This window comes from Barbus barbus, assembly GCF_936440315.1.
Source record: "Barbus barbus genome assembly, chromosome: 9".
Classification (NCBI taxonomy): domain Eukaryota; kingdom Metazoa; phylum Chordata; class Actinopteri; order Cypriniformes; family Cyprinidae; genus Barbus; species Barbus barbus.
In genome coordinates this window covers 3,718,144-3,733,824 of record NC_136737.1, presented here as the reverse complement: position 1 = coordinate 3,733,824, position 15,681 = coordinate 3,718,144, and the positions used below count along the sequence as shown (strand labels likewise).

Here is a 15,681-nt window from a genome sequence, read left to right as displayed (position 1 = left end):
CTGGACTCTATAAGACCAAAAATGCCTTTCAAGTTGACTAAAGGAAATTTGTGAGCAATTTTGGTTGCTCTCTTTGTTGTGTATGAAGTGAGAATGTAGAAAAAGTAAATTTGAGGGATGTTTTTAATCTTTACACATATTCAAATGTGTCACATCAGGTCATCTAAAAGGACTGTAAAACAGGATATACAATATGCAAACACATGTAGTAGATTTTAAACACACTGAATGTGCATAGAATTGATTAAATATTTATTATTCATATATACACAAGCTAATCGTATCACAAGATCTGTCATTAATCGTAAAAGATCATTCATTTCACCAGTAACACAATGTATTATACATAACACAACAAACGTCAAAACAATCAAAGGCTAATCTAAGCTAATAATAGTTTATAATACTTCTAAAAGTCAAAGTTATCATGTAAAACACTTAAAAGATTGGTTTATATCCTAGTTAGCTATACACATTGGTGGGAAATACAGTTTGACCTACTTCATACTGCTTTACACACTTGACGTTTGCGTTAGCATGCTGATTAGCCGCTAATACCTTGACGTTCTCCTTCCTCAGGATAAAGGTGGGAATTGGGAGGATTGTGTATATGAAAACAGATGACAGACGTCACAAATCAAGCTTGAATGCTGAAAGCTGAAAAACACAGACGAGGCAAAGCATGTGCTGGTGTGAGATAGCGTTAGCGTGTAGCGTCTGACGTTAAGCTTCTAATGGTGTTTGTCCGGCAGCAGGAAGAAAGACCTGCTGATGGTTTTCTGTAAGAGTGTGTGTGTTTGAGAGCTGCCCATAAATAAAGCCTCTTGAGATGACCTGCTTTATGTGTTTTCTGCGTGCTTTTCTTTCACAAATATAATCTAGATGAACAAATATCATTCATGAAATGAGGGCTGGACGTTTAATTAGTTAGCATGGTCGGGACTAATTATAGTGTAAGAAAAATGTGCAATCTTTAATACTTCATTATTTTTTAATATACATTTGTAGTGTTTATTAATATTTTAAATTAGATTTTATTTTTATATTTTAATTTTTTTTATTATAATTTTTGATTTAATAATTTTATGTACTTTTGTCATATTTATTTTTTTCTTTATACCCCACTCACAACAGTTTTTAAAATACATTTTTCATCTAATATTTATAGTCTATTTTATTTCAGTTACTGAAAATGTTTAATATTTTAAATACATTTGCTATGTATTACAAAGAAATTAACAGCAATATTTACCTAAATATACTTTTACTTTTTTATGATATATGGAAACACATTTTGAGCAAATGCAATTAATCATTAAAGGAATAATCAGAAAAAAAAATTATACATCAGATTGTTTTCAAAATCTATATGAATTTTTAATATTTGAAAATATATAACAGAAACAAAAAAATAATAATAATAGATAAAAATACTTTTAAATAATATTTATTAATATTGTAATCATTCATATTAATAATATTTAATATTTTCCTATTTATTTTGTTTTGTATTTGACTACGTATATTTGCAAAATTAGCATATGTAATTCCTACATTTAAATATGTAAGTCAAAATACCAAAATTATACCTATGAAAACAAATTTGACAACCAGACAAAAAGGAACTTTTTCCCTAGAAAATATCTTTAAGTCATGCATTACCTCTAAATGCGTCCATTCTTCACGTCTCCCATAGCGCCCCAAACATCAAACAGAAAGACGTCAGGAAAGCCGAAGTCGCCCAGAACGGAGTCAAGTGCCTCGGCGAAATCATCCGGGTTCTTCTTGTTCTTCCCGGCTTCCACGATGGTAGTCGCTGTAGGACACGAATGAGATACGAAATCAAAATGTAGCATTGCTCACCAAAGGATCCTCAGCAGTGAATGGGTCCAAACATCTGATAAAAACATCACAATAATCCACAGATGTTTTTAACTAAAATACGAGTCCATAATCAAGTGCTTGATCTGTGCAGATTTCTCCCCTGATTCAGACCAGACCACTTTTTCACTGGAGGAAGCGTTATTATGGATTATAAACGTCTTGATGGAATTGTTTCAGCTTTTGACTTCTCAAGATGTTAATTGAGGGACTGAAGTGGTGTGGATTATTGTAATCAGCTTCTTTGGACTCTCATTCTGACGGCACCCATTTACTGTAGAGGATCCACGGCTGTGATGTGTGCAAGTGATGGAACGGCACATTTGAAGCAAACTCATCTTCTTCTCGGATGACTGGAGGTTGAGCTCATTTTTAGCACATTGTCATTTTTAGGTGAACTATTCCATTCGTTTGTTTTTTGGAAGGAGATGATCCCATGGGCCACAAAATGCTTTCACTAATGCTCATGAATTTATGGGAATCACAGAGACATTCTGCTTGACTCTCGCAGACCTTTTACGGAAAGGTTCTCACCGAGCTCGAGATCTCGAATCCCCATGTAACTCTCCAGCAGATCGTCGACCTTCTTGATGGCCTTGTCTTCGAACTCACTGGGCTGTTGGAAGACAAATGGTCGGAGATGAGTTGGAAAGCAAGCTTGAAAAGGCTTGGTATTTGCACCCTGACTCACGATTTCCTCCAGCGTGGCCGATCCTTTGGAACGCAGCCGCAGCGTCTCTTTCCCGCTCACCATTTTGCCCTCGCTGGACTTTGGTGCTCGCGTCCTCTGGCCTATCATATCTGATCAACACACAAACAAACTTAACTTTTCAATCGCTTCAGCACATTAGAGATCGCCATCTGGAAAACCAGGAAAACAGATTAAATCATCAATAGCGATTAATGGAAGAAATTCCAAGCTTCAGTTTCCTGTTTATGGCTGTGAAATTTCTGAGAAATCGTGCGACTCATATCCACTTTGGGATTACTGTAAATGTAAGCATGATATTTTATTAATATAGAATTTTTGTTTAGTGTAACTTGATGTACTGAAGTAAACTAAAACTGAACTACAAGTAAATAAAAACAATATAGACATTTTAAAAGGAACAAAACCTAATAAAATGACGAGAATTACTAAAACTTTAACAAAAATATAGAGATAAAAACTAAATCTAGACTATAATCAGTTTATTTAGGTGAGTAAAGTAGGGGATTCAAAACAACGATTCACTGACTCACAGCTTTTTATTTCTATTTAAATTCTCCTTCTCAGGCCAAAATTACTCTATATTCAACATTATATATTTAGATATTTTTTTTTATGTTGTACATTTTTATATTAATGTTTATATTTATAAAATATTTAATATTAATAAGTAATGTGATTAAATAAATAATTATATGATATATAATATACAAATAATATATTTATTGAATGAATACATTAATAGATTTATTCATATTATTAATGTACTATTACATAATGTATTACATGTTATAATACATATATTTATCTTTCATATATGTTAATAAATAAATATATATATATATATATATATACATATATTTCTCTATGCCGTTCTCTCCATTTATTTTCACCAAGCTTCTAATCTACAATATAGTTCACCTACAGTCAAGCTAAATGTGTTACAAACAGACAGCTAACTTCACTGAAGCTATTTCAGGAGGCAATATCGTTTTAAATATACAATGCTAAAGTAGAACAGGTCAACTAAACTACAGTCATGCTGCTGAAAGTAGCCAGGAATCACTACTTGTAGTTAGTTAGCAAGCTACAGCATTAGCAGCCAGTGGCAGCCATTTTTCCTTTGATCTTCTATGTACTAACATGGTGAGGGAATTGAGCGCTCGCTCCGGAGCGTAATTACCTGCGCTTCTCTCACAAAGGCTAATCCATCACTCTAAAACATCCAATTAGCTAATGCTATAATGATAATCAAAGGCCTTTCGATTATTAACGGCAGTAATTGGCTGTCCCAGACAGCAGAGGCTCGTTCAGCGTTTGCTCAGTCTGCCGAGCGTGGCGAGATTTACATGAGTGTTTGTTTCTCTGTGGGACGAACGCGCCTCGGCTAATTATTAGCATTTACTGCTTTGAGTCTGTAATTACTCAGACCTGTACACGGGGCAATTAGCAGCTCGTTTATGGAGGCCAGTAGTTCATAAACACAAGGGTCAGACCTGCTTTCTCAAACACGTATTTGAAAAACCCTGGCAAAGACATAGGTTTGATTTTGGCATTGGTGGGGACCTAACGACATAAATTATTGCTGTAGTCGCTGGATATTGGTAGAGACATGTCATAGCATCTCTACTAAATTCTACACCCTTAAAACCATAACTAGCGATGTCCAACTTGAAAACTAAGTCCTCTCCTTAAATATGAAGAGCTCAAACAACAGATTAATGAGCGACTCCAAATTAGACAAAACGCTCAGGGACGTAATTATAATATAAGCCAGACATTTAAATGAGTTGCTGTTTTTGTCTCTTCTGAGGAAGATTCGTTCACTTGTTTTGTACCCACACTGAGAAATTTTGATCAGATGTTGACCTAATCTCATTTTGTAAGTGACTTTTCTTTGTTTTAAAGAGGTCATATGATGCGATTTCATGTTTTCCTTTGTCTTTGGAGTGTTACAAGCTGTGTGTGCAAATATAAGATCTGTAAAGCTGCAAAGATTAAAGTCTCAAACCCAAAGAGATATTCTTTATAAAAGTTAAGACTCTGCCACGCCCTCCTAAAACGCCTTGTTTAAACATGCCCCCACATGTCTACGTCACGGTGTGGGAAGATTTGCATAACGCCGCCCAAATATATATACGCAAAGAAAGAAGGCGGAACTATTATTCTCGCTGTAGTATATTGTTGCTGCCGCCGGCGCCATGTCCTGGAGACGCTGTGAAAGCGTTGTGAAAGCGAAAGTACTTTGGGCTTCCAAATGAGTACACAACTAGAAATCAGTTGTATTTACAACACTGTTCCAGAACAGTTCAACCCAAATATTAGAGTGTGTGCAGCGCATTTTACGGAGGACTATTTCCTGAACCTGGAAGAGTAGCCTGTGCTCAAAGGCTGTTTCTATAAAGTCTGGTGCAAGGACAGTCTGGTGCTTCTGACTCGCAGCCTGTAAGTATGTTTTCTTATTTAAAGAATTTGCTACTGACTATTCAAATGCAAGTTTTGAGCAGTGTAGAGCAGTGCTTGTTTGGTGTTTCTACAATCACAAATGCAGAGATGGTGTGTTGTTTACGCGGTGCAAGGTGTAAAAAGACCATATGAGTCATTATAATAAGTAATTATTAGGGGTGGCACGGTACACAGATGTCACGGTACGTACCTCGGTTCGGGGGTCACGGTTCGATACGATTTCGGTACAACAGGGGAAAAAAAATAAATCTACTATGCTCAGTTTCTTTTCATTTATTTTGAACAGACAGTAGTGCAAATTACAATTTTTTCCATCTAGACCACATGTTGTATATATAAAATCTGTTTTTGTTTTCATTGTGAGTGTACACAAATAAAAGCAGACCTTTATACAGTGATTATTAATAAGACTAAGTGTTTAAAGTTTATTCTGGTGGTATAAGGAAACAGTTGAAGTGATCGCACTGAACACACACATCAGTTCCAGTATTGCTAACTTGACAGCGCAGTTGGTACTTTATCAAAATAAAATACAGTGAGTCAAACATCAGCGCACCCGCCTCTGTGAGCGCGACTTAAGTACAAAGGCTAAAATTTACATAATAAATAATAGTTTAGCATTCAGATTACGTTACATCGCAAATATGGAAATATTATGGAATATTTGGGTTTGTGACGAATGAGGATACACGAGCACAAACTATTGAGTGTGCAAGCCTTTAAAGTATAAAGTCTATGTGAGAGACTGTTTAGTGGGCTTTGTTTTCAAGTGCGCAACTCATGGCATTCGCTGTTCTTCTGCTGGCGATTATCAAACAATATTGCATTACTGCGGACGCCCCCTTCTGGATTGGGGCTGAATTCGTTGGAAGGCCTCATGCACCGAACCGAGATGTCAGTGCTGTGATGGTTCGGTACGAATACATGCAGGGCCGGCGCCAAGGGGGGGCACTCGCGGGCCGTGCCCCCCCCCAAACGAGTTACTGTGCCCCCCCCCCCCACTTTCCATCCTCCCCCCACCTTGCTCAACTCGATCGATTTTGAAAGCAAAAGTACCGATAAAACAGCGCACATAAGATAGCGATAGCAACGCTGATGGTGAAGTGAAAGGACTTTATTATATTACCATTTTTGATAATCATGCAGCATTATGAAAGTGTCTTATGCTCATCGAGCCTGCATTTATTTGATCAAAAATACAGAAAAAATGTAGCCTGATATTGTCAAATATTATTACAATTTAAAAGAATGTTTTTCTATTTTAACATACATTTATACTATTTTAATAAAATATCATTTATTTCTGTGATTCAAAGGTGAATTTTCAGCATCATTACTCCATTCTTCAATGCATGGTCCTTCAGAAATCATTCTAATATACTGATTTATGACCCATGTTGGAAACAGTTGTGCTGCTTAATTTATTTTATTTATTTATTGGAACCTGTGATACTTTTTTGGGGTTCATTGATAAATAAAAAGTTTAAAAAAACAGCATTTATTCAAAATAGCGATCTTTACTATCACTGTTTCTATCAATTTAACAAATCCTTGCTGAATAAAAACTAATTTCTTAAAAATAATAATAATAATAAATAAACAAATAAAAATACTGACCTCAAGCTTTTGAACGGTAGTGTATATTGTTACAAAAGTTATATTTTAAATAAATGCTGTTCTTATTTAACTTGTCATTCATCAAAGAATCCTGAAAAAAGTATCACAGGTTTTCAACATTGCTAATAAATCCACATTGCATGAAGAGAATAAAGTAAATTAATAAAGTATATTCAAATTTTGATCAAATAAATGCAGGCTTGATGACTACAAGTGACTTCTTGGAAAAATATTAAATAGTAACGTGTCCAATCCTTTGACCTATATATATTTTTTCCTCATATTGCCCCTTTTTTTTACATTTTGAGCCCCTGCCGCTGAGGAACTCTTTGCACGTCCCTGGAGCACGGATAGCTAGTCATTCAATTATCAAAATGATTTGCGAACCCGACTCACTCAATTGAGTCTTCACTCGCTCGTCTTCAGCCGTGTTTATATGACATTGTCAGTACTATCACTGGCTTAGCTCACTAATTTTATTAGATAAACTGAAATAAGAGAAAAAATGATTATATTTACTAATAAAATATCAATATTTCCATTCCAAAGATAACATCTTACACAAATCTTCGACATATTCAGGTGTGCAGTTTTCTAGCGTATTTTTTTACTTCTAATTTTTACTACTTTTTATTACAGTAACAATAGTTGCATGCTCATATGTTTCATTGTTTGATCAAAAATTATTGCTAAGGACAATTTAGTAATGGCTGAACATTTCCTTGACAAAGAAAAGGACCTTTAAAATTGCATTTATTGTTCAGTACAATTTGAGGAAATCTGCTATTCTATTGAGTTCACTGTTATTTCCTGCATGGCATGGGTCATCTGAGGTCACTGTAATAACGATATGAATCTCATTAATGACATGCATTCACGAGCGACTGAAACATTTCTGAACCACAACTGTGAGTGTTTTACTTGTATAGAAATGAAATGTAGAAATAAATACATTTATAATAAAAACTAATATTATACATAATATACACATGACATTTAAATTAATATTCAAATCTAGTTATGTACTACTCATAGCAATAAATATGCATCTGTAAATATGCATTTATTATTAAATATGTATTTCTGGTGAATCAGTTTATTCAAAGCAGTCATGTAGGGGATTCAAAACAATGATTCATTTATTCACAGCATTTTAATATCAGAATTTCTATTTAATTAATTTAATGTAATTCTAGTATATTTAAATTCTGCCGCTCCGGCTAAAATTACTATATATTCAACATGACATATTTTAATATTTTTTATTTTATGTATGTTGTACATTTTTATATTGAATATATACAGTATCTCACAGAAGTGAGTACATCCCTCACATTTTTGTAAATATTTTATTATATCTTTTCATGTGACAACACTGAAGAAATGACACTTTGCTACAATGTAAAGTAGTGAGTGTACAGATTGTATAACAGTGTAAATTTGTTGGCCCCTCAAAATAACTCAACACACAGCCATTAATGTCTAAACTGCTGGCCACAAAAGTGACTACATCCCTAAGTGAAAATGTCCAAATTGGGCCCATTTAGCCATTTTCTCTCCCCGGTGTCATGTGACTCGTTAATGTTACAAGGTCCCAGGTGTGAATCGGGAGCACGTGTGTTAAATGTGGTGTTATCGCTCTCTCTTTCTCATACTGGTCACTGGAAGTTCAACATGGCACCTCATGGCAAAGAACTCTCTGAAGATCTAAAAAAAGAACTGTTGCTCTACATAAAGATGGCGAGGCCATAAGAAGATTGCCAAGACCCTGAAACGGAGCTGAAGCACGGTGGCCAAGACCATACAGCGGTTTAACAGGACAGGTTCCACTCAGAACAGGCCTCGCCATGGTCGACCAAAGAAGTTGAGTGCACATGCTCAGCGTCATATCCAGAGGTTGTGTTTGGGAAATAGACGTATGAGAGCTGCCAGCATTGCTGCAGAGGTTGAAGGGGTTCCTCCCAGAAGGAAGCCTCTTCTAAAGATGATGCACAAGAAAGGACATGGATTACTGGAACAATTTCTTGTGGTCTGATGAGACCAACTTATTTGGTTCAGATTGTGTCAAGCGTGTGTCGTGGCAACAGGTGAGGAGTACAAAGACAAGAGTGACTTGCCCACAGTCAAGCATGGTGGTGGGAGTGTCATGGTCTGGGGCTGCATGAGCTGCACTGGGGAGCTACAGTTCATTGAGGGAACCATGAATGTCAACATGTACTGTGAAATACTGAAGCAGAGACTGGGCCGCAGTGCAGTATTCCAACATGATAACGTCCCCAAACACACCTCCAAGACGACCACTGCCTTGCTAAAGAAGCTGAGGGTAAAGGTGATGGACTGGCCAAGCATGTCTCCAGACCTAAACCCTATTGAGCATCTGTGGGGCATCCTCAAACGGAAGGTGGAGGAGAGCAAGGTCTCTAACATCCACCAGCTCCGTGATGTGGTCATGGAGGAGTGGAAGAGGACTCCAGTGGCAACCTGTGAAGCTCTGGTGAACTACATGCCCAAGAGGGTTAATGCAGTGCTGGAAAATAATGGTGGCCCCACAAAATATTGACACTTTGGGCCCAATTTGGACATTTTCACTTAGGGGTGTACTCACTTTTGTGGCCAGCGGTTTAGACATTAATGGCTGTGTGTTGAGTTATTTTGAGGGGACAGAAAATTTACACTGTTATACAAGCTGTACACTCACTACTTTACATTGGAGCAAAGTGTCATTTCTTCAGTGTTGTCACATGAAAAGATATAATATTTACAAAAATGTGAGGGGTGTACTCACTTCTGTGAGATACTGTATTTTTATATTTCATAAAAAATAAATTTTTAGAAAAATAAATGTAAATATTCCATATTTTTAAAATACATATAGTGTATATAATATATTTTTAAACACATTTTATAATATTTATTGAAATTAAATGATTAATACTTTATATAATTTGCCACTGTTTGATCACATGATAGCGGTCTACTCTTCAATATATTAGCCATATATGTTTTAAACATAAATAAATACAATTTTGTGTTTTTACATATGTACATTTATAATTATTTAATAAAAATGATTTAATACTATATTACATATTTGATAAAATAATATATTATTACTATATGTTCATTCATATACTACTCTAATATTTATTTATTTTGTGAAAATTTGTTTGTGAGGACCAGAATAAAAATTATTATTATTATTGATAATATTTAGGCTAATACCTTAATATACTACAATGTTATTGCATAGTGTGAACACATGATGGCGCTATTCTCCTAAATATAAGGTCCAGAGTGAAACTTCTTATACTTTGTAAACACAACCAGCAGTTTATTGATGTTAACTGAGGTCAGGTGTATTAGGTGGATGTTTTGATGAAGCGAGAAGCATGTGTTGATGTGATAAGGGATATTAATGTTGAGTTCTCACCGAAGGCTTTCTTGGGCTCGACCAGACGCAGGGTGAAGGGTGTTCCTCTCAGCTGCTCCTTCAGCATCTTCGCCACTTCATAATGCCGACATCCCACAATGCTCTGGTCATTAATGGCCTCGATGTGATCCCCAACACACACCGACTTTATTCGGTCAATGGTGCTGTCTTCCTTTATCCTCTAAAACAAAACACAGAATGTGAAATACTAATATAATATTATATATGTAAATATATATTTATATTTTGTCTTAAATTATGTAAAACAAAAAAATAATGCATAATAAAACTGTTTTATTGATTCCTGTTGATGTTTATAACTTTTATTTCACTATTTTCAACTGGTCTTAGGTTTTGTTTTTTTGTTTTCTTTACTTATTTGGTTATATTTTGAGATTTACATCCTTCAGTTTTCTCACAGAAGTAACATTTCATTGCAAAATGCATGCTGCGTTTATATGCATTTGATAAAAAATTAAAAAAAGTTAATTTAACTTTGACTTTTGAGTTGTCTGGTCTTGACTTGTGAGCATTTGTAATTTTTTTGTGTTTATTTGTTTATTAATTATTTATTTTTGTTTGTTTATTTATTATTTTCCATTTATTTATGTACTCATTTGTTTTGCATTATTTATTTATTATTTTTGTTTTTATACTTTTTTACAGTATTGTATTTGCATTTTGGAGGTTAAAATTTTAAAAGCTTGTTTTTTTGTTTTTTGTTTTCAGAAAATGTGCTGGTTCATTTGATTATACCCACTTTATTATTCATTGTTTCCCCTTACTTAGGCTTCTAGCCATATGTAACATTTAATATTTCTTTACTTTTCTTGAAAATAAATGAAAGCATTTTTACTTTTTTATTACTATTATTTTTTTAACCAGCCACTGGAATACACAAAAACATGCAACATTTAATTATTGATTGATTGTATTTTCCTTCTGGGGGCTCAAATGTTAAGATTACTTGTTTTCCAGGAAACTGTTAACCTGGTTAACCGGCTAACTAGCTAACTAGCGCGCACTTTGATGAAGGCGTATCCCGCGCCGTTGTCGGTGATGGTGAGGCCGAGCGCGTCTTCGGTTTTAACGACCTCCACCTCTTTGGTTTCTCCCCTCACGTGTGCGAAGATGAAGTCCTCCAGACCGATCTGACCGCCCAGAAGCTTCTGCATGTCCACTTTGTGCGAGTTCAGCGTGCAGAAGAGGATCTAGAGGGGGAAATAAACAGACATGCGTCAGACTACAGAGAAAACGGACACCTGGACCTTTCCCGCCATTTTCCATGGAAAGCACGGCATGTCACGTGCAGGACACACTAGATCAACTAGTACTTTTAAGGTAACTCTGCAAGAATAACTAGTATTGTGTGTTAAAGGAACACTCCACTTTTTTTGGAAATAGGCTCATTGTACAACTCCCCCAGAGTTAAACAGTAGAGTTTTACCGTTTTTGAATCCATTCAGCCGATCTGCGGGTCTAGCGGTAGCACTTTTAGCTTAGCTTAGCATAGATCATTGAATCGGATTAGACTGTTAGCATTTGACTAAATAGTTTTGATAGTTTTTTTATTTAAAACTTGACTTCTGTAGTTACATCGTGCACTAAGACCGACGGAAAATGAAAAGTTGCGATTTTCTAGGCCGATATGGCTAGGAACTATAGTCTCGTTCCGACGTAATAATCAAGGAACTTTGCTGCCGTACCATGGGTGCAGCAGGCGCAATGATATTACGCAGCGTCTGAAAGTAGTCCCCAGCTGGGTAACTAGTTATGATATATACGCCAATGGTCATGGTACGGCAGGAAAGTTCCTTGATTATTACGCCGGAACGAGAGTATAGAGAAAATCGCAACTTTTCATTTTCCGTCGGTCTTAGTGCACGATGTAACTACAGAAGCGTCAAGTTTTAAATAGGAAAATTATCTAAACTCTTGTCATTTTTGAGCGAGAGGCTAACGGTCTAATCAGATTCAATGATCTATGCTAAGCTAAGCTAAAAGTGCTACCGCTAGACCTGGAGATCGGCTGAATGGATTCAAAAACGGTAAAACTCAACTGTTTAACTCGTGGGGAGTTGTACAATGAGCCTATTTCCCCAAAAAAACGGAGTGTTCCTTTAAAAAGGGTCCATTTATTATATTTTGTTGTTATATTTATTATTATGTCCATTTATTATTATATTTGTATTATAGTGATTAACAGATGCTAACACTCCTGTTTGCTAGAATTAGGCGCGAGTCTTCTTGTTAATTTCCACTAAAATCTTTTAAATTTAGCTTAATATGTGCGTAAAACGACCAATATTACAAAATATTTTCAGCTTTTAGAGTGGTTCTCGATAGCGGTTTTAACGCATAAATACTCACGTTACCCTTCATAGTCTTATTTCATAGTAAACTTTCGAATCAAACTAAAGCCTGTAAATAAACTAAAAAACAAGTAAACAAATAAGTAAATACATAACATAACATGAACCGGGGGGGGTTATACAAGGTTAGACATTGAAAGCAATTTTTTTCTTTTGATTCGCTGTGGCGGTTAACTAGCACTTTCAAGGTTACTCTGCCAGAATAAACTGATATTGTGTGTTAGGGAGTCAAATAGGTAGCTAGCATCGATGAACGTTGATTAAAACTTGATTTGTATTCATATTACAGTGTTTAACTATGCTAACAGATGCTAACACTCCTGTTTGCTAGAATTTAGGCGCGAGTCTTCTTGTTAATTTCCACTAAAGTCTTTTAAATTTAGCAATACACTAATATGTGCGTAAAATGACCAGTGTCAAATATTTTCAGCTTTTCATAGCTATAAATGTGAGTAGGACGCAATTGTTTATAGCGGTTTGAACGCATAAATGCTCACGTGACCCTGAAGTCTTTCTTCATAGTAAAACTTCAACTCAAACTGAAGCATGTTTGTTTGGTTTGAGATAAAAACGTAATTTTTCTAGCCTTGACTCCTCTGAGTGTACTGAAATGTCTTGATAAGAGGTTCTTGAAGGACATTTCTCCTGAAGGCTGTGTGAGTTTTACAGTACAGTGCCTTGAAGAAAAGATTACAGATAAAACTGATCGATTATGTAACTTGATCTAGTGATGAACAAGCAGTGGCACATGACTAAAAAACATTTTTATTTAATAGTCTAATAATAATTCAATGTTTGTTTAAAACATTTTAATTTAATGTTTTCTACAAATACGGAAACTAACACATTTAAAACATATTCATTTATTTATTTATTTGCCTAAGGATCAAGCTGGCACATTTCAAATCATTTTAAAAATATGTATGATTTTTAATAATGAATTCATTAATTTCACTTATTGATTACTTACTAGCCACTGGCATATACACCAAAAAAACACTTTTATTTATTGTTTTTTATTCCTTCCCCATGTACTAGCCATTGTCATATATGAAGACACTTAACATTTATTTATTTATTTACTAGTCAACAGAAAAAATATAAATTCATTTATTTGTTTGTTTGTTTTATTTTCTAGCCACTGGCATAAATGAAAATATATATTCATTTATTTTTCTACTAGATTACTAGTCACTGGCATATATGAAAATATTTATATTTGTATTTATTTATTAGTTTTTTCCCCCATTTACTATCCCCTAGCATGTAGGTAATTATTTTTGCATCATTTTGTAACCGAAATAGAAAAATTAAATATTATCGTGTAATGATCAAGTTAACTAATGTAATGGCGATACATTATAGCAACTTTCAACAAGACATAAGAGCAAACTCCAGTATACTTTCCAAGAAACAAATGACCCATACACCAGCAACGTTTCCCTTTGACCCAAAAAAAGAGTCCCAAAGACTCGCCGTACCTCAGAAGCAGAGATGTCGAAGACCTCTGCAATCTTGGCGTAAAGCTCCCTGACGTTGGTGAAGCCGTGAATGCGTCCCGTGGGGCTCCCGTGCGCCAGCTGCGTGTGAAACACCAGTTTGGGCCTCGGACATGGCAGAGGCTCCTGGGGCAGTGGCGGCGCTGACGGGACGGCTCCCTGGTTCTCCTCGTCCTCCGGCGGTCCTCTGGAGTCCTGTGTGTCTGGACTCATGGCCTCTCCGTTCTGCATGGGCTCAGGGTCACTCGTCGTCTTCTCGGACTCCTGCATGGTGAAGAGCGAGGCGTCGGCGGCCGTCTGCAGTCGGGACTGCTGTGTTAAATTAAAGATGAGGGTAGCCAGGCAACGCTGCGCAGGTGAGCGGTTTCAGGCCCTGTTAGTGGAAACCCAAAACCAGTTGAGCTAGTGATCTTATGGGTGACACTGGAGAGCAGGACGAACACCTGAAGTGAAGCGACATGCTGAGGACCTGGAGACCATCTGTCTGTAGAGCTGGCAGACAGGATGGTCTTCACACCAGAGATGCAGCGTTTGATCAAATATATAGCTGATCTAAAGGAGTAGTTCGGCCAAAAGTTAGCATTTGCTGAAAATTTGCTCACCCTCGGGCCATCCGAGATGTAGATGAGTTTGTTTCTTCATCAGATTTGGAGAAAAGTAGCATACCATCATTTGCTCACCAATGGATGTGAATGGGTGCTGTCAGAATGAGAGTCCAAACAGCTGATAAAAACATCAAAAAATCCTCAGACAAAATATTTGACATCTCAGACGGCCTGAAGGTGAGGACATTCTCAACAAACTTTCATTTTTTGGGGTGAACTACTCCTTTAACAGCTAAAGAATAGTTTAGCATAAACAAGAACGTTACTTGAGAAGTACTGCATTTCATTTTTGCATAAATAAAATAGTAAAATAAAATAGTGTTTGTTGTATGATTGGTAATATTTGCTGCTTCTTTTTCACCAGAAGCACTGTAGCAAGCAACAAGTCTTCAAATCAACCACAAATGGCATTTAAAGCCAATATTTGACAAACCACATGCAGCGCACATTTGCAACCTCAAATTTATTCTGGGCAAACTGGACTCATGAAATGACAGAAGTCTACATGAGGAACATCCAGAGGTCAGCTGAGCTGCGGTCTGAAATCAGGAACTGGCTGTGGATCTGATATTTGTCCTGTGCAGTGGGTACAGTGCCTCGTCTCTTCAGATAGTGTGTGTAACATGAGCTGCTGTGTCAACTCCTTCCTCCAAATACTGACTGCACACACATAGCGCCCACAATGTTTTATGCATAAAAGGGCGTATGCGGGTCATGAGATGTCATGTGATGTGATCATGTGTGCAAAAGCAAGAGACGATCTGAGGAAAACTGTGTTGAAATGGGATTTTGTGCAGCAGAGCACGTGTTTGATTATGACATTTTAGCCTGAGGACTGAAGTGTCCCATATGTGATTCAAACTAGAGAAATAAAAAATAAGAGATACAGAGTTTGATAGACAGACAGACAGACAGACAGACAGACAGATAGATAGATAGATAGATAGATAGATAGATAGATAGATAGATAGATAGATAGATAGATAGATAGATAGATAGATAGATAGATAGATAGATAGATAGATAGATATTCACTCTATACACTGTCACATAAGACCAGTCTGCATGCAATCTGTTTAATTTATGCATTAATTCAACATAA

General features: G+C 36.0%; 1 protein-coding gene across 1 annotated transcript; it reads right to left on the bottom strand.

The window, feature by feature from the left end:
- Positions 1–1,664: 1,664 nt before the first annotated feature.
- On the bottom strand, positions 1,665–14,244 carry LOC306874601 (PDZ domain-containing protein GIPC3-like; the record flags this gene model as incomplete). Its single annotated transcript, XM_079424749.1, has 6 exons — positions 1,665–1,816; positions 2,416–2,497; positions 2,573–2,682; positions 10,104–10,284; positions 11,129–11,314; positions 13,957–14,244. 6 exons carry the CDS (start codon positions 14,242–14,244, stop codon positions 1,665–1,667), a joined length of 999 nt encoding a protein of 332 aa, XP_079280875.1.
- Between the last annotated feature and the right edge of the window lie 1,437 nt (positions 14,245–15,681).